The sequence below is a fragment of the Sander vitreus genome, chromosome 14 (genome assembly GCF_031162955.1).
Source record: "Sander vitreus isolate 19-12246 chromosome 14, sanVit1, whole genome shotgun sequence".
NCBI lineage: Eukaryota > Metazoa > Chordata > Actinopteri > Perciformes > Percidae > Sander > Sander vitreus.
In genome coordinates, this window is record NC_135868.1 from 9,874,879 (window position 1) to 9,895,004 (window position 20,126).

The following is a 20,126-nucleotide window of genomic DNA, read 5'->3' on the forward strand; positions in this document are numbered from 1 at the left end:
AACCCACGTGTATTGATCCATCTGAGCTCCCTTACTTGACGGTTTCAGGAAGTAGCTAGCTAGCTACACTACCACAACAACAGCGTGTGTAACGCAGTTTTCTCGCCAAATTATGACTATTTTTCAAAATTGCTTTGTAGATCAGGCCGTAACACGGGATACTTGTGACAGTCCGCGATCCCGTTTACTGCCAGGATAATGTGTACTTTATTCCTTCATTTGAACCACTTTGGTAAAGTGTAACGTTAGCAGGCTATCAAGTTAACGTTAGCCAAAACAGCTAACGTTAATGTTAAAGTAACTTCAGCTGGATAACGATTCACAACAAGACGGAGCCAAAGGCGGCTTTAAATGTGTTTTCAGACCGTTGTGAAAGTGGAATAGTGTTCATATATAGAGGTGGGTGGATAAACTAACGGCTAGTAATTTATGTACTGTGTCTGTAAGGTAGTCCAAGGAGTTGTTTACTTTAATAAGGACCTTAGCATGTTTAATGTTTTCAATGAATTCATACATTAAAACATTCATCTCATTTAAAGCAAGTGAAGGTTGCTGTTACACTTTAAATTCATTTGATAACGTTACAATAATTTACTTGCAACTCACAGATTGTCCCAAGGCAGTGCCACAGAAAATTACTTTTTTTTTTTCCTCAAATATTTGCTATCACCTTGAGAGTCACAAGACATGTTTACGTCTTGAAATCTTTGAAGAGCATTCAAATAAAACACAATGATGGAAAAATCACTCTTTGAACTGGCCTCCACCTGTAGTCTGATGTAGGCCTAACCTGTGATAAGGGGTCACAAGACAAAATAAGTTGTTGAAGGGGTTATAAGCTAAAATGCTGGGGATCACCGTCATAAGGAAATTTCAGTGATCTTAAAGGTAGAGTGGAAAAACATAATTATCAATTAAAGAAGAGAAAAAGAAAGAGAGCAGGGATGTGTGTAATAAAAAAAAACTAAGTCCCACTTCACAAAAAGAGTTTGACATCCCAATATATCATATTGTCCTTAAGGTCTTTTTTTTTGTAGAGGAGGGCAAAATTATGTTTCTTTCAGCTTCAGGATTGATTCTCAACTTGGCCTGGCTGTCAACAACGATGTTTGTTTGTCAATTCATTACTAGCAGGTCTATCCAGTTGCTACCTCTGGTGTCTTTACAGTTGCCTTGATTTAATAGAGTTAGCCAATTTCTGATTCAGCATTTAGCTAAAATGTCAAAGCAAAAATGTCAAACATCCTCTATTTCCACCTTTTCCATCGTGGGGATTTTCTGCTGTCTTTCCTGCTTGCTTTTCTTAATAGTAAACTAAATATTTATAGATTTTTAAGTATTAGTCTTGGGAAACAAGCATTTTAATATATCACCTTGGGCTTTAGGAAGTAGTGACAGGCATTTGATTGATAAAAGACTCATTCATTAATCAAGAAAATAATCAACATATAGGCTATTGAAAATAATCGTTAGTTGCATCCTAATTAACACATAAACAAAGACTTGAGACCATATTAGCATCAGTGTGACAAAACAAGTCCTGGTTACTCTGCCATTTTCAGACACAAAAGTAGTGTCAGTTCACCAATTTCATACATAGCTAATATTTTTACTTTTTCTTAATTTTACCCATACAGGAAGATGCCACGCTTGCAGTCCGGTGTTTGGAAGCATTTCACCCCGGCTATCAAAGAAGGGAGGGAAACCTTCATGTGCAACTACTGTTTAAAGACCTACACAAAGAATGCTACCAAGATGCAGATGCATTTGGACAAATGCAAGGAGTACTCTGTGGTTTCGCAGCAGTCACCGGGCCCAGATGGGAGCTCCTCTGCCTCCATTCCTGTTCCCTCCTTCTCGTTCTTACCATCTGCCACTCCTGGGGGACAGTTTCTTATTGATTCAGTGGATCAGCGCAGCCAGGCGCATGCTGACGAGTGCCTGGCAAGAGCTGTGTATGCCACTTCGTCACCCCTCACTCTCACAGACAATATTTATTGGAAGCGATTTTTCAGCGTGCTCCGGCCTGCTTACTGTCCGCCCACCAGAGAGGTTTTGTCCTCTCATCTCCTGGACTGTGAGTATGATAGAGTACAAAGCCAGGTCCATGAGGCCATAGGGAAAGCAGACTGTGTCACCATCGTCTGCAGTGGCTGGTCTAACATAAAAGAAACCGGAACTATCATTTATGTTGTGGCAACCCCTGTACCACTGTTCTACAAACGTGCAACGACAAAGGAGCAGACGTACACAAGCACTTTTATTGCTGAGGAACTGAAAGATATTATAAATGAAGTAGGACCACAAAAGGTCTTTGCCGTTGTCACTGACAACGCCCCGGAAATGATGGCAGCTTGGGCTCAAGTAGAAGAAGCCTTCCCGCACATATCAGCTATCGGCTGCACATCGTGTGGCGTCCAGCAGCTCTTCGATGACACAGTTGCAACGCCGTCTATGACAGCTCTGTGCAGCAGAGCTGAGCAGGTGGTGACGTATGTTAAAGAGCGAAAACTACTAGCAGAGGCCTTTAGGTGCTGGCAGACTTCAAATATAAGAAACCACACTGCTAATGGGACAACATTGGCACTGCCTATTAACTCTGACTGGACTGGTGTGGTTAACATGTTCACCAGCCTCCTGGAGGGTCAGAACTCTCTACAAGAGATGGCCGTCTCACCCACACTGGATGTTGAAGCATCCATCAGGGCCACGGTACAGGATGCAGCTTTTTGGAAAGGATTAAGCGGAAGCCGTAATCTGCTCTACTTGATTGGGAATTACATTGATTACATGAAAAGAGAAGATGCCGTACTCTCTGGTGTTGTTGACCTGTTCAGTCAGTTAAGATACCACATCGGAGCTTCGCTGTCCGGGTCTGTGCTGCACAGCGCAGAACAGAAAGCCGTCATGGCATCGTTGGACAGGTGTCAGGAGTTTTGCGTGAAGCCAATTCACGCAGCGGCGTACATGCTGGATCCAAAGCATGCTGGACAGCAGACACTCTCAGGGGAGCAGATAAACAGCGCTTACTATGTGATTTCCAACCTGTCGCATCATCTAAATCTTGATGAGGGTAAAGTGCTTGGCAGCTTCGCCAGATTCTCAGCCAAGCAGGGATTATGGAAGGGTGCTGGGATATGGAGCTCATGCCAGCACGTGTCCGCATCCACCTGGTGGAAAGGGCTGTGTTCCTCCGAACCGCTGTCCGCTGTGGCCTCTGCGATACTCCAGATCCCGCCAGCAACAGGTGCTTGTGAGCACCTGCGGTCACGTTTTTGCAATGTTAAGGGGCAAGGGTCTCTCCCAGCTGACAGGGTGCAAAAACTGGTAGCATTACAAGCTAATCTCAACCTTTTAGAGCCAAGTGATTGTGAGTATGCTCCGCTGGAGAGTGAGGAAGAGAAGAAGGTGTCATTTCAATCTGAGACTCAATAGTGAGACATAATGAGATATCTAAAGCAATGAAGAGCCAACACATTCTCACTCCCATCGCGTAAAATACGGACGCTTGGTCAGGTGCCTTTGGCCTTGTTATTGACACTAAAAGTGTCTTTTAGCGTCAGATCTTAACGCACTTTATCTTAACGCACTTTATCTAAACGCGCTATTGTCGTCACTTTTGACACAGTTTTAGGAAAAGATGGTGGGTGGGCTTATAAAAGGTGCGTTTAAGTAACACGCGGGACAAGAACAGGACAGTTGGGTTTAGAAAAAGAACGCAACAGTTGGGTTTAGGAAAAGAAAAACGTTATAAAATGCATGTTTCTGTGACACGTGGGACACGAACCCCGCTCTCCTGGGTTTAAGTCCAGTGTTGGCTGACCCATCCACCACCCCATCCAACCTCCCAACGCAGAATTTCGGGCTTTAATACTACTCGCTACCATGGTAGCTCTTAATACTATGTCATCTTCACGAGCTACGGAGCTGCTGCTCTGCCCGGTGCGTTCCATACTCATGCTGAGGGGTGCTTATTGCGTCGTGTCTGACGCTGACAGCCAATGACCATGCGTATTTTGCGAGTTGGGAGTAAGAACAGGTCGGTCGAGCAGACCATGTGTGAAGAAAATAAAACAATTAACCTCACAGGTCAACGAAGTTCAGACTGTTTAAATAAAATGCCTAAGGAGTGACTGAATCTGATGCCTTTATGTGTTTTGATCATATACAATGCATACTCATGTAGTATATATTTTTTTAAATTATAGTTTTCAAATAGTATGCATCTACCTTATAATGACGATATGGAATATTAACAAGAGGTCTAATCTTCTCTGTTTAAGTGTTTACATGGTGTTAATAAAACTGTTCTAAGTTTATACTGTTATGTGTCTGTTCCTAATGAAATACAGGAGTAGTTTGAGAAATATGAATATTCACTTTCTTGCCGAGAGTTAGATGAGAGGATTGGTATATCTCGCTGTTAAATTTAAGGCTTTAGTCAAAAGCAAATTAGCTTAGCTTAGAACAATTTCTTGGCCTGAAGAAGTAACATCCCGGCACATAATCCTCTGTAAAACAGTAACTTTGAAGTAATGTGTAAATAAGTGAGCTTTCGAGGCGCTGGTCAGCTTTAGTTACCTTCTGACAGGGCCAGGCTAGCTGTTTCCTCCTTTTTCCCAAAAAAAAAAAAAAATAGTCTTAGCTTGTAAGCTGAAAAGAACTGCTGTGGCCAATCAGTGCGTGCGTTTTCTCACTTTCATTTCTTACACACACTCATTCACTGCTCTTTCCCTCCTTTCCGTCAGCCTCTCTGCTGTGGTCTGCTGGTGGTTTGGCACCAGGGCGGCCTCAGGGTTCTGAGGGGAGATCTGGGCCTTGTAAATACTAGCATTATTAATCTTAATAGGAACGATTCAGGACGGCTCTGAAGGTGTCTCTGCCTCGAAGGCAGCAGACCTGCCGTAAATCTCAGGCACTCTGTTCTCCACTACATCACTCAGTAAATCTCTCACTACCTACATACATCTTCCCTCCCTCTTTCCCACAGTTGCTTCCCTCTGCTGCCCGTAGTCTGCATGGGGATTTTGTAAGCAGTGACAACAGATGTGTGGGCAGTAATTAAAGCGATGGTATATGTATCATTTCACAGATGAAAAGAAGGCCATTCTCATGATGTGTGCTGTTTATGACAGATGGCAGTGCGTCTGTTGGTTTAAAAGTTGCCTTTTGTGTGACTTAGTCATACCAGGCAGATTGCATGAAATTACTGTTACTGTGGAGATTTTTCACTCAGGTCATGGTTTTCATGATTTCATAATGTAAACAAGACTAAAATCTACAGCCGTGCTAGCAGTTCTGTGAGGCTTAGTTCATAGTGCTAGCATTCTAGCATTTGCTCATTAGCCCCAAACACATTCCCATCATAAGATTTGCAAGTATTTAGTTATAAACCAAAATAGTATAACAATTAAAGTTTTGACCTTTAACCTCATCCACCTATTCTTTAAGCTCAATATGTGTTCACATCAAAGCTGTGCCATAGCACAATTAGATCACATATTCTACTAATCTAATCAGTACAGTTCATTTCCGAGGATCATTCGCTACCTCTCTGACATGTTGACAGTATTGACTGTTCCTCACTATTTTAGGTGCAAAGAGCCAAGACAGACAAATCAGTCACCTCTATGTCCCTGCAACACACATCTGTGCACACACACCTCAATATCGCCACACAACAGTCTTGTGAACAAACTTTTATCCATGCACTCTTAAATTTGACACGGCAACACATGCACTGATTCGCATCTTCATGCAAATAAGAGGAAATTAAAAGTGTTACATTTCAACATGGGCACAATCCACTACTGATGAAACAAGAGCTCTCAACTGTATTAGCTAGATCCTACACACACACACACACACACACACACACACACACACACACACACACACACACACACACACGCACACAATAATCTCAGATGGTGGTCTAGCAACAATAGCCAACAATGGAAAACACTATCCTTTCCCTGGGAAATTGTGATTGGGATACTGATTAAGCTGTCTGAATTCCCTATTAAAGTCAGCACACACCAATTCTCTGGACTTAGATGTCTCTCTTAACTCTGGACATGTTTAACTGCAGAGGGGCACGATGCAATTTTTTGTAGTTCTAAATTGTAAGGCACAGTGTTACATATCATGGTCCATTAATTAATGTCAGATGAGATTGAGTGCAATTTTGTAATCTAATCAGGTCCACAAAGTATGGCTGCTTTAACAGCTGGTGCCAATCCAACTGTAACTCCCCCCTGTCAAGGACTGATACTATTATCATGGCCTGTAACAATGACTGGCTTTAACAGTGACTGTGTGCATGAGACAGAGAGGGCAAGCGAGCAACCAGTGAGCTGCTTACATTGCATACAAAAGCCAGCTTGTCTGGGGATCATGGAGAGGAGAACGTTATATTTTTACACTCGTATCAATGGCTGAAGGACCTGAATATAAAACCCTGAGAGGAAAGGTAGAGTATGAGATTTCATCAACAAGTCTTTCACTGCTCACTCTCACTCACTGTTGTGTGGTAGTTTTGGTGAATCAACCTGTTTTATTTATCCTAAATCATTCATATCTATCCTAATTGTTAAGCCATTCTTCAGTATATTCCGTACACAATGTCAGTGCACAGGGTCAAGGGCAATGGCGGGAGTATAAACCTAACATGCCTTTTTGCAGCGGAAACGTGGTAAACATATACAAACTCCACACAGAAAGGACCAGGGTGGAGATTTGAAGCTAGAACTGTCCTGTTGTGGGGAGCCAGTGCTGGCCACTGAGCCACCCTACCGCCCAGTTAAAGTATCTAAATAGACTGTTTCTGATTCTGAAATCCAAAACATGACCTTAAACTTATAATATTTATTATATCAATTTTCATTTGCAGTATTCTTTTCTGCACGTCTGCGGTGGGTACAGCCAAGCTACAAATCACCTGCTCTGCTTCATCCTCCTCATCAGGCCCAAAGTGGCTCACCGACTGCGTCAGAAGGGCCAGGCTTTATTTAGAAATGTCCAATGTGTCAGACTGTTTGGCCATGTAACCGTTGCTAACGGCTACCTACTGTAATAATAACAGACCGGTAACAATTTGTGGCTAAAGCCTTCCATCATTTTCTCATTCCTTACCCAGGCCAACACCAGCCCACCCATCAACCCACTCCCCTCCAACAACCCCTTCTGAAAAACAAAAACAACAGATGGGCTGTGCCAAGGAGACTGACTGCTCGCAGTCATTACCACAATCAGGAGCTGAAGGGGTGGTGGGAAGGTTGAGCTGCTTGGGTTGCAGATATGTAAAGTCACCTGGTGGCAAGGAGAGTCTGGCCTGTTCTCCCTTGCTTGTCTTGTTCTTGCTGCTCTCAGCACCTCATAATGCCTTTATAATTGCATTCCAACCCAGTTGAATCAGGATTAGTTGATCACAGATTTTCTTTTTCCTGGCGAACCAGATACTATAAACGTACGTACAGCGAACATGCTGGAGAAAGTAGTACTCAGATAATTTTGTCAAGTAAAAGTACCCATAGCACAATGTAATAATAATAAGTCCTGCATTCATAATCCTACTTAAGTAAAAAGCACAGAAACTAAATGTAAATAGAGTATTAAAAGTAAAGGTATTTTTTTCTGCTGAATTGCCTCCCATGATTGATATATTATTATGTATTACATCACTGATAATCATTAGCATTTTTCAGTTGTAGTCGAGATGTAGCCAGTTTTGAACTACTTAGTCCAGTTGTTTTACAACTGACTTGTAAAAACATTCCTCTAGAACTGAGTCTGCTATATTACATATTGTGTTTTTGTTTCAACCACTTACATCAAGCAGCATCTGGATTCAAGAAAATAGTTAAAACGTGTTGTTGTCTGGAATTGGTTTGTTGCTATGAGCTGGTGTGTGATTTTGGTTTGCATTCAGTTGTGCTTCACAAGGACAGAACACTTGGTAGGAGCTGGCATCACAACCTCGTTTTTTTCCAGCAAACATTGGCTTTAGCTGAAAGCCAGGGGACTCGTGTGGGATAAAAAATGGCATGAAATAACCCAAATAGTAATGGCTCTGTTGGGCATAATGCCATTTGCACTACATAGAAGGTCTATCTATTTATCTTTCCAGTTTTTTGTTTTTTTTGTTTTGGGGGGGGGGGGTTAATAGTAAGGCGTTCTTATCAGAAAAAGGTCTTAAGATACATGGAGGAGAACATGAAACAAAGCCTGTTCAAGACAGAGGGATCTTAGACTCAGCTGTCAAAGTAAAGATATGGAGGTAGCTGGTGACTTCCACATCTCGCCTCCCTCCCATAGAGACCAAAGGTTGGGCTCCTTTGAATGAAACGTCTCTTTTGTTTATATCAGAGAACTGAGCGGGCCTGAGCTGCTCTTGGAACGTGTTGCTGCTCTCCTTGAGTTGCAGAAAACTTGGTGATGCCAAATACATAGCTTTAACTGCTACCAGATGTACATACTGTATATAACCACTAACAATCACCAAGGCCCTTTTGGTGGGCAAAGAAAAGGGATAAACTACTTGGCAAAGTAATGAACATTCTGCAGAAATATTTATTGTGTGTAAGACGCAGATTGTGTGTTTTGAGCCCCATAAACCACTACAGAAGTTTGTACATTTTATAAGCTAATTATAGCCCAAACACACACACTGAATGAAAGAGGGTGTATTGATTTTCATCAAGCTCATTATTGAGGCCAATTAAATGAGCCAGATTCTTTCCTCTGCTTCAAAAGTGGGAGGAAATAAAATGTAAATAGATTACTAACCCGCTTAAATTGTCTCTTTTTGAGGATATAATGTTAATTTAAGTTGACATATAGTTTCCTGAGTTGTGCCAGGTGGTATACAACCTCAAAATCTTGTCAAAATGATTTCTTTTGAATGATTTCTTGAGGAGTTCATGGAAAAAGATGGGAGAAAGGAGATAGAGAGAATGAGAAGCATCTGTTTCACATGTTTGGGAAGTCCCCCTTTTCCTTTATATTCTTCATTTTTTGAATGTTTTCCATTAACCCCAAGAGCCTCTGATCATTTAGAGATGGAATGTTGGAGGTGCTGATATGTTGACAGTTAGCTAAACCCTGCCCCACCTTAGTTACTCTTGCTTTGCCTGTCAAGCTTTCAGATCTAGCACAGCACATTCAAAGTTAACAGTGACAGATAAACCACTTGAAATTCTTGGTACATTAAAACAATGAGTCTTTTATTTTAGATAGAGGTAGACAAAAGCAGCTTCTTATTTTTAGCAGATTTAGCAGAAGTTCTAACTGTCGCTGGCAGATTTCTCAGCTGTGGCTAGCTATATAATTAAGCTAACGTTAGCTGCGTAAGTTGGTCAGATATGCCATCTTTGGCTGACTTTTTGATGTTTAAAATGAGGATCTTGTATAAGGGTTTTTAAATATTCACTTGATGGCTACATAAATAATATTAGGCTAAAAGACTGAAGCTAAAGTTTCATGTGCCGGACACATAATAAGCATCCTCATAGTTTAACATCCAAGTAGAAGATGTATAAAAAAAAACCGCATTGTCCTTGTATTGCAGCGCAGAGCTAATTAGTCCTTTAATTATGAGCATAAGGAAAATGTCAGACTGTTTCTTTTTAACTTAACTCCATTTGGCTGCTAGCTTACATACTTGTTTGACATTACAAGAGAAAAGACTTTTAGGATAAGGAGTAACTGATGATTTTAGCAAATGTAATGCTACCTCGGGTAACGTTTGCTGGGGCTGCGAGTGTACATTATCGCAAATCTGATACAGAGCAGGACAGAGCTGCTAACCAACCAAAACTGTGATAGCATCCAGGACCTTCTAAGTGGATGTGGTCATCGAGATCCGGGCAAACCTATTTAGTCAGCTAGTTAATGATGTGCTCCTTGGTAGTAACACTCTGATACAACTTACTAGTTAGTAAGTTAGTTAGTCGGACATGCTAAGTGTTGCAGCTTATATTAAAAAAAGATAAACACCCTGTTTCATCAATTCCTTACACTGCTCTTGTGGAAAGGCTAGAAAAAAAGACAACTTCCTCCAAACTCTTTAAATGCTTGGTATGTTGAGAAATCCAAAGCTGCACAGACCTACCATGCCTATTTACCGTCACTCTCCAGCTGGAGTTTTGAAAATTGACTTCAGCATGTCTGTATTTCTTATGGTAATTACAGCATTTTGCAGCATTTAGTACCGTGGCCGACAGGGGCAAAAGCCCTGCAACTTAAGAAAACACACCCAAAACACAGGCAAATTAAGAAAACAACTTCATTAATTTGACAACACATGTGCAGCATTCAGCAAACGCGCTGCAAGTAAAAAACGATGCAAAAAGAAAAACACGCAAACTCCGAAAAAAGAAGCGATGCAAAAAGAAAAACAACTTCATTAATTTGACAACACATGCGCAGCATTCAGCAAACGCGCTGCAAATGCACACAACACAACCAAATACATGAACGCACTGCAAATACACACAACACAACCAAATAGATAAACGCGCTGCAAATATGACACGATGCAAAAAGAAAAGCACACAAACCCAGAAAACAAATGCAACAAAAAAACACAGCATCCAGATTACACAACGGAAGTTCTCCAGACCTCTAGAGGGAGCAGCTAAATGGCACAGCTTGATTTTCGATCCCACGGGGAGAGCGCGCTCTGCCTTTTTATTAGAGTTGGGTATGGCTGCAGCCTGGAGAACTCCATAGTTGGAGTTAGCAAAGCAGTTTTGTGTTTATATGTGCGAATGGGATTTATTCAGTTTGATAAATCCCACGGTAAATTGACTGGTTTACTAAACAGGGAGAGACTATAAATCCTGTCTGTTTTTTGTATTTCAAGAGCGAATTGCTCCACAATATGAATACAGATTGATCACTTATTTTGTTGGTAACCGTTGTTGTATAATCACAATATTACACTTGAGGAGGCCTAAACTTCAGTGATGCGCCTTTCGGACCTCTAAATTAAACCCTCTCATGTAATATGGCTTAAACAAATGTCAACGTTAAATGCTGATGCAGTTTTAACTGTTTTATTACCACGAGTTTACAGACGTCTCTGCTGATTGAGTATCACTTGTGACCTGAGCCGAGACACACCCACCAAACGAGAGAAAACATATCTCAAACATAGACTTAATATTTACAGTCTATGCAGTTGCTCTCTCTCTCTCTCTCTCTCTCTCTCTCTCTCTCCCTGTGGGGTCAAAAATCAAGCTGTTCCACTTAGCTGCTCCCTCTAGAGGTCTGGAGAACTTCCGTTGTGTAATTGCGTTGTGTTGCAGCGCGTTTATGTATTTGGTTGTGTTGTGTGCATTTGCAGCGCGTTTGCTGAATGCTGCGCATGTGTTGTCAAATTAATGAAGTTGTTTTCTTAATTTGCTTGTGTTTTGTCTATTTGTGTGTGTTTTCTTAAGTTGCAGGGCGTTTGCCCCTGTCGGCCACCGTAATTTAGACTTGTCCAAAGTCTGAATGCATAACGATACACTGTCTGTAAAAGTGTATCGTTGCAGCTTTCACCACTGCAATGCTGCAATACATTTTCTATGGAATGAGCGTGCTGTCTGTTGGCCACACAGTAAAATACATGCAGGCAAGCACCCCAGCTACAAAAAGTAAGGCTATGCAAGCAAATAAAAAGCTGACTCAGCGAGACTGTGGCTCACAGGTGTTGAGACAGTGTATATAAAAGGTGGACAGCATGTTATTACAGGTGTGTAACCACATGTTGACGTACCCTCCCTCATTTGCTGACAGGGTGTTATATGGTTCAGAATCCTCTGACCCTGAAGGCTGGGTGAGCACACTGCAACCAGTCACTGTAACCTAAGCACCGCAGAGTATGACATTATGATTTAGCCTCAGTTTTGTGGTTAGGAATGACGGAAAAGGGGCTCAGGGAGTTGGTGCATGATCCTAAATCACTACACCAAGGGGTGCCATAAATATGAATGAAGGCTCAGTCACTTAAGACCCCCGGACAGGAAAAAGACCATTCTAAAAGTTGAATATTTTACAACTTCTTATTGATTTTTTGTCTCAGAAGAAAAGAAAGAAAATGCAAAGCTCCCTCCCATCTTCTTTGTCTCGCACTGCTGATTTAAAGCGGTAATTGAGGTTAGGGGTTCCAGTCATCTGATGGATCATAAAGCCCAGCCAAAGTGATGAGCAAGTGATTTTCTTGAGATTGATGATCATGAATGGAAAACGTACCAAATATATTGCCAGGAAAAGTACAAGTGGTATCTCGACTTTGTAGTTTACACAAGCAAACTGTAACAAAACTAACTAAAAGGAGCTCTTAAAATGTTCTCAGTATAAATTCTAATGAGTTGCTCTTAAATTGAAGACAGACTATATTTTGAAAGAGACCAGATGAGAACATTGTTCATTGTTAGGAGGTTGTGCAATTCAATTCAATTCAGTTCAATTCAATTTTATTTATAGTATCAAATCATAACAAGAGTTATCTCGAGACACTTTACAGATAGAGTAGGTCTAGACCACACTCTGTAATTTACAAAGCCCCAACAATTACAGTAATTCCCTCAAGAGCAAGCATTAGCAGTAGCTATTGCGACAGTGGCGAGGAAAAACTCCCTTTTAGGAAGAAACCTCGGCAGACCCAGACTCTTGGTAGGCGGTGTCTGACGGTGCCGGTTGGGGGTGTGATGAACAGTGGCAATAATAGTCATAATAAAGCTAATGGGACAGTGACTACAATGGTAGTCGTAGTAGTTCATGTCATAGCAGGGCACGGCAGGGCGTTACGGGATGTAGCGTGGCACAGCAGAGCATGGGTGGATGCAGTGGACGCGGCAGGACACAGCAGGACGCAGCAGGACATTGCAGGGAATCTCAGAGCGTAGCAGGGTGTAGCAGGTCCACAGCGACAGCTGCACCCAAGACCCAGATCTTGGTGTCACCCTAATCCAAGGCGATATTCTGGGAAAAGAAGAAACATAGGGACTCCGGGGAGTGAACTCCCCAGAGCTAGGTTAGTAACAAGCATTTCTGGGACAAGGATGCACACAAAAGGAAACAAATGAAAAGAGAGATGAGAGAGCAGCTCATTGTGTCATAGGAAGGAAGGAACTTCCCCGGCAGTCTAGAATTATAATAGCATAACTAAGAGAGGCAGGTTAAAGAGAGATGCCTGGTCGGGCTAGAGCTCTCCCCAACCGAATCGGGCTGTACTGGCCTACTTTTAGAGACTCTAGGAACCACTAGTAGCTCTGAGTTCTGGGAGCGCAGTGCTCTAGTGGGACGATAAGGTACTAAGAGCTCTTCTAGATATGATGGTGCTTGACCATTTAGAACTTTGTAGGTCAGGAGAAGGATTTTAAATTCAATCCTGTATTTTACAGGAAGCCAATGCAGAGAAGCTAGTACAGGAGAAATATGGTCTCTGTTCTTAGTTCTTGTCAGAACACGTGCTGCAGCATTCTGGATCAGCTGGAGAGTCTTAAGGGACTTATTTGAGCAACCTGATAGTAAGGAATTACAGTAGTCCAGCCTGGAAGTGACGAATGCATGGACTAGTGTTTCAGCGTTGTTTTGCCACAGGATGTTCCTAATTTTGGCAATGTTACGAAGATGGAAAAAGGCTGTTCTTGAGGTTTGTTTTAGGTGGGCGTTAAAGGATATATCCTGATCAAAAATAACTCCTAGAGTTCTGACAGTAGTGGTGGAGGCCAGGGCAATACCATCTAGGGTAGCTATATCTTTAGATAATGAAGTTCGGAGGTGCTTGTGTCCCAGCACAATAATTTCAGTTTTGTTTGAGTTTAACATCAGAAAATTGTAGGTCATCCAGGATTTTATATCTTTAATGCAATTAGTTTAGCTAACTGACCGCTTTCGTCTGGCTTAATTGACAGATATAATTGGGTGTCATCTTCATAATAGTGAAAGTTAATTAAGTGTTTCCTAATAATATTGCCTAGAGGAAGCATATATAAGGAGAATAGAATTGGTCCAAGCACTGAGCCTTGAGGAACGCCATGGCTAACTTTAGCGTACTTGGAGGATTTATCGTTAATATTATCAAATTGAGATCGCTCAGAAAAATAGGACTTAAACCAGCTTAGTGCGATTCCTTTAATGCCAACTAAATGTTCCAGTCTCTGTAACAGGATGGTATGGTCAATAGTGTCGAATGCAGCACTAAGATCTAATAAGACAAGTATGGAGACAAGTCCTTTGTCAGCAGCAGTTAGAAAGTTGTTAGTAATTTTCACCAGTGCCGTCTCTGTGCTATGATGCATTCTAAATCCTGACTGAAAGTCCTCAAATAGACCATTCCTATGTAGAAAATCACATAATTGATTAGCGACTACCTTACCTTATACCACCTCAAGGATTTTGGAGAGAAAGGGACGGTTAGATATAGGTCTATAGTTGGCCAAGACCTCAGGATCGAGACTGTTTTTTTTCAGAATAGGTTTTATCACAGCTACTTTAAATGACTGCGGTACATGACCTGTTAATAAAGACATATTGATTGTATCTAGTAATGTAGTGTTAACCATGGGTAGTGTTTCTTTAAGTAGCCTCGTTGGAATGGGGTCTAAGAGATAGGTAGTTGGCTTAGCTGAAGAGACCTTTAACATTAATTGTTGAAGGTCTATAGGATAAAAGCAGTCTAAGTATATATATCAGTTCTCTATTCTATATTATCGTTCTCTCCAGCCCTCCTGCGCCCAATGGTGAGCTGTTAGAAGCTGTGGGCAAAAGGTGATGAATTTTATCTCTAATTGTTCTAATTTTATCATTAAAGAAGGTCATGAAGTCATCACTACTCAGAGCTACAGGAATAGATAGCTCAATGGAGCTGTGACTGTCAGTCAGCCTGGCTACAGTGCTGAAAAGAAACCTTGGGTTGTTCTTATTTTCTTCTATTAGTGATGAGTAATAGTCTGATCTGGCATTTCTGATGGCCCTCCTATAATTTTTCAGACTATCTTGCCAATCTACACGAGATTCTTCCAGTTTGGTGGAACGCCATTTACTTTCAAGTTTTCGTGAGATTTGTTTTAATTTGCGAGTTTGGGAGTTATACCAAGATGCTAGTTTCCTTTGCATCGCCATTTTCTTTTTGATAGGAGCAACAGAGTTTAAAGTAGTCCGTAGGCAGGCCGTAGCAGCGTCTACAAAATTATCAATTTGGGAGGGACTAAAGTTAACATAAAGGTCGTCTGTTATATTAAGGCATGACATTGAGTTAAATGCTGTTGTATCTTCCTTAAATTTAGCTATAGCACTGTCAGATAGGCTTCTAGTGTAGAAACGTTTATTTAATTTCGTATAGTGTGGATGTCCTGCTGCGTCCTGCTGTGTCCTGCCGCGTGTGCCATGTTCCAATATTGCCATGACTCACAGGCAGTATGGGTAAAGCATAACAAGTGTGTACTTCCAAAACGATTTATATTATTATTTATTTTCATATCTCTGTGATAACCCCTTACTAAAATGAATACATTATGTATAATCTCAGTGATTCTCAGAGCTATAATCACTGAGATCTGAATCTTTACTCAGAGCCAACACAGACTGACACCAAAACAGCAGTTTTACTCTCAGGTTTGAATGATTTATTTATAGGTTTATACTAGGGCTGTCAAAATAACGCATTAAAAAAATAATAACGCAGATTAATCCATTCCATATTGACGTTTGACCCAGAGCCGTTCTAGCCACCATTTGACTGTAAAATGAAGGAGGGAGATGAGAATGTGCTGCCAGGATCATTGATTGGAACATTTACTTGTAAAAATCTTCTTCCTGAATAGGGTTGGCTACCAAAACCTTGGGCCACTGATATGTCCTTTCTCCATCTGGTGGTTGTTTTAGTCGTTCAACAGCAATTTACTAGTGAAATAAGTTATTGTTATTGTTATACATTATTATTGAATCATTTCATTTTGACCATATGGCCTTAGCAATAAACAAGCCGTTCTTTAATGTCGCCGACTGTTGTTTAGTACCCTTCTTGTTTTTTTAGTTTTTTTTTTAACTTTCTTAAAAAGTATCGGTCCAGGCACCGTTAATTATGTATGCGATTAATTTCGATTAATTAAAAATGTAAATTAATTAGATTAAATTTTTTAATCGATTGACAGCCCTAGTTTATACTGCTAACTGACCGTTTAATATAGGGTTAACTAACCCTAACCCTAACCCTTTGATATACCCCTCTCCTCAACAGTGATTGTCAAATCATTGCATAGCAACCCTAACTGGGCACAGCAGGACTGTCAAGCTCTGGTTTATCAGTTCTAAGCATGTCCAACTAACTAGTGTACTATCTACAGCAGTAATGGAGTGTTACTTTTCAAGGCCATGTGAGCACATTGTTAACTAACTACATTATTTTACGGTGATTACAGGTTACTTTAAAAACAAATAGCCATGCTCACGACTAGCACATCCACTATGTAGTATTTCCTCATTTTGTGAAAGCTGGTCCTGGTTGCTATCAGAGTTTAAGCAGCTCTGTCCTGCAAGTGCATAATAAATTTGTTGTTTTTTGTAGTTTTTAGTTCTTTTTTACATTGGTTTAGGGTCAAAATATGTTTCTGATCTGCTACTGCACTACGAACCACCCAGACCTCTCAGGTCGTCTGGGACAGGTCTGCTTTCTGTCCCCAGAGTCAGAACTAAACAGGGGGAAGCAGCGTTCAGTTTTTATGCTCCACATATCTGGAACAACCTTCCAGAAAACTGCAGGTCTGCCGCAACTCTCAGTTCTTTTAAATCAAGGATGAAGACCTTTCTTTTTGATGTTGCCTTTCTTTAATGCCTTATACTGCACTGTGAATTTTATTCTCGTATTTTAGCTATTTTAAAAACTGTTATTCGTTTTTTGCTTTTTAATGTTTAATGTTTTATGTAAAGCACTTTGAATTGCCCTGTTGCTGAAATGTGCTATATCAATAAAATTGCCTTGCCTTGCCTTTTAAAACAAGCCAGCTGGAATCATTAAAAAGTCAGCTGGAGACGTGAGCCGACATTAGATCAGTTAGCTAGCTAGTTAGAGACAGCTGTCATTTCAGCCAGCAAAATTCTCGTTGGCTTAAATTGCTTAAGTTTGACAGTCTTAGCAATAGTTACTAAGGGGACAGGTGGGACTTAATGATCTCCAACCAATATAAAAATTGACCAGGCCCAGAAAACTCTGAATGACTCTTGTCAAAGAGCCGTTCTTCATTTAGATAACTGGGTGCTTAGGTGAGACAAAGTGTGACAGAGTCAAATTGAATAGAGCAGTTCAGCTAAATATTGTGGCAAATGTGAAGGCTGTCACAATAAAAAATATATCCTATGCACCATGAACCCTTCAATCAACCCTTGCTGTCAATATCCTGTCGCAGTATAGCAGTTTGAAATGATAAATGACAACAAAAAAACATTTTGATTATTTTTTATCTTGAAACTGCATCACTTAATTTGTCTAAAAATATTGCTGCTTTATTTTGATACGGTGCCATATGTTTGCTCGAAGTGAGAAATGTGTTTATGCTGTAGCTGACAAAAAGACAGCAACCTGTGAATTTGAGTGCGTCCCTCATTCATTATTACTACCCATCCATTGTTGATGGAATATCTGTGAAATACATACATGTACTGTGGTCTGTTACAAGAGGAGCAGAGCAGTAAAGGCTCATCAACACCTTTTCTGGTGAAAACCCTCTTCATCCACATTTCCTTCTCCCTAAAAAATAAAGCTTATCTGATTTCTCTCTGCTCACAGTACTGTAACTTTCCAGGAGAAATCCAATTTCCATTGATTTTGAAATATCCTGTGACATGCTGGGTGTAATGTGAATTTCAGGAAATCTATGTGGTGAGAAACAATCACGTGAGCAACTTTCTCATTTGGACTTCATAGTAAATGTTAACTCACATCATCAGCACCCTATTAATCCCTCAAGGGTTTTTTGGCATGTCAATATAGCCTGTACATGTTGTTCAAAAAAGACGATGTTGTGCACATCCATGTAGTTGCGGGTGCAGGACAAAAAGGTGAATGTTCAAAGAAGGTAAAGTCCGAACAACAGCTTAATGCTCCGGAAAAATACTTTAATAGTGCAAATAATGCAGACAATGTTTTGGCCCACAATTTGGCCTTCCTGAGGAATTTTCCTGAGGAAGGTATTTTTACGGAGCATTAAGCTATTGTACAGACTTTACCTTCTTTGAATATATAAATGTTGAATTTCACTTTTGGTAGATTGCTGTGGAGAAATTACATAACATGCACTAATATTTGGTATGAGTGCTGACCAGTAGTGCAATGTAATTTACTCTAGTACTGTACTTAAGGTCAAATTTGAAGTACTTGTACTCTACTTGAGTATTTTCTTATACTTCTACTCCACTACAATTAAGAGAAAACTATTCTTTATCAACTCCACTACAATTATTTGAAAGTTTTAGTTGCTAGTTACTTTACAAATTACGGTAGAATGACGTTTTGTTATAAATCAACAGAACTGAAGCATTAGTTAGTCAATTAATTCACAGGCAATACATTGGCAACTATTTTGATGATTGTTTTCATTCATTTTTAATGTACTTTGTAAAAAGATATTTTGTGGTTCCAGCTTTTCAAATGTGAAGATTTGCTGCTTTTCCTTTGAATTGTTTTCATAATTTGAATTTATTTCTTAATATTTATAAGGTTTGGACAAAACAAGCATTGTGAAGGTGTCACTTTGGGCTCTGGGCAATTGTGACAGGCATTAGTCTACAAACCAAATTATTATTATTAAATGAGTAATAATAATGATATATAATAAATAATATTACACTCTAAAGGGCATTTTTCTGCATTTACTAGTACTTTAAATTTTAATACTTATAATGATACATATTACTTATACTTACATACGGTACTTTAAGTAACATTTTCAAAGCAGGACTTGTAATAAGTATTTTTACAGTGTGGTTTACTTAAGTAAAGGCTCTGAACACTTCCTCCACCACTGCTGATGACTGTGCCTTTGTGACCAATAAATTATGTTGACATTCAAGATTCAACCATATAAATAAAAAGATGTTTAATGAAGATAAAATAGACACAGAATTAATGTCTGTGTAGCATTTGGAATTCTGCACAGAGTCTGTCTTCATCAGTTTTATACATAGAAAGTCTCCTTCTGCTTTAAAGCCAAGAAAGGATGTTATTTCAGTGACACATTTCTTTAAAATCCCGCGGTCTTGCAGTGTTTTCTGCAGTATGTCATGTTAGCCTCTTTCCGCGTGTGTGGCTTCTCCTGTTAAGAAAGAGCACATTCACACGTTGCCCTACAGGTGCGCCGTCAAGAGTATAAACTTTGTCAGTTTACGAGAACATGTTTTATAGAACTGGAAAGGGGACAATAAAAACCATTGCAGGGCTCTACTGGAAAAAGACAGCGCCACATACCACTGTGATAAACACACTTACTGTACCTAAATCATAGAATATTTAGACTGGTCTGCTTTGTCTCTCGCCGTCAGTTTTTCTCTCAGCTGTGTAGACAGTAAGTGGGATGTTTTTCTTCCAGGCTTAGGGTTACCTTGGCAACACAGAAGAAAGAAACATGCTTGGAGGCTGTGAAAACCTAAGGCGTAGGCTAAGTCATGTCTTTTATTAAGTTACATGGGCCATCCCTGAGCCAGCCGGCCTGTCAGCCACATGGCAGGAGACATGGGCACCAGCCAATACTTTTTTCCAGTAAGGGCGTTCAAACAGAGACCTGCCGCTGCTCAGGTCCTCAGACAAACTGTCAGTGGGTGGGTGCAGCTAGAGACAAAGTTAACTTGAAGCATTGAATTTCAAGAGGACCCAGCTAACTGCATACACTATAACAAATCTTATGCCCTTGTCCCTCTCCGGTTTAACAACACTGATGTTATTTCAAAGCCATAGAGAATAACTGCAAACAGATCAAGATGGCAATATCAGGCGTAACATTCCCATTCCCATCAGAGGCAGCTTTTAAAGAAGGTTTTGTCTACCATACAAGTCGGAATACACAAGCCTTTCTAGCATGACAGCTATATGATTACTTTGTTATGTCAAGAAGACACGACTATAGCAGTAGTTATATTACTCT

The 20,126-nt window shown here is 40.4% G+C and overlaps 1 protein-coding gene across 1 annotated transcript; it reads left to right on the forward strand.

Moving 5' to 3' along the window:
- The first annotated feature begins 28 nt into the window (after positions 1-28).
- On the forward strand, positions 29-4,319 carry LOC144529098 (uncharacterized). The gene is made up of 2 exons (XM_078268046.1): positions 29-399; positions 1,638-4,319. Exon 2 carries the CDS (start codon positions 1,642-1,644, stop codon positions 3,433-3,435), a length of 1,794 nt encoding a protein of 597 aa, XP_078124172.1. The 5' UTR covers positions 29-399; positions 1,638-1,641; the 3' UTR covers positions 3,436-4,319.
- The last annotated feature ends 15,807 nt before the right edge of the window (positions 4,320-20,126 follow it).

Excerpts from the sequence above, each read along its gene's own strand:
- LOC144529098 (XM_078268046.1), top strand. The coding sequence starts at position 1,642 with ATGCCACGCTTGCAGTCCGGTGTTTGGAAGCATTTCACCCCGGCTATC.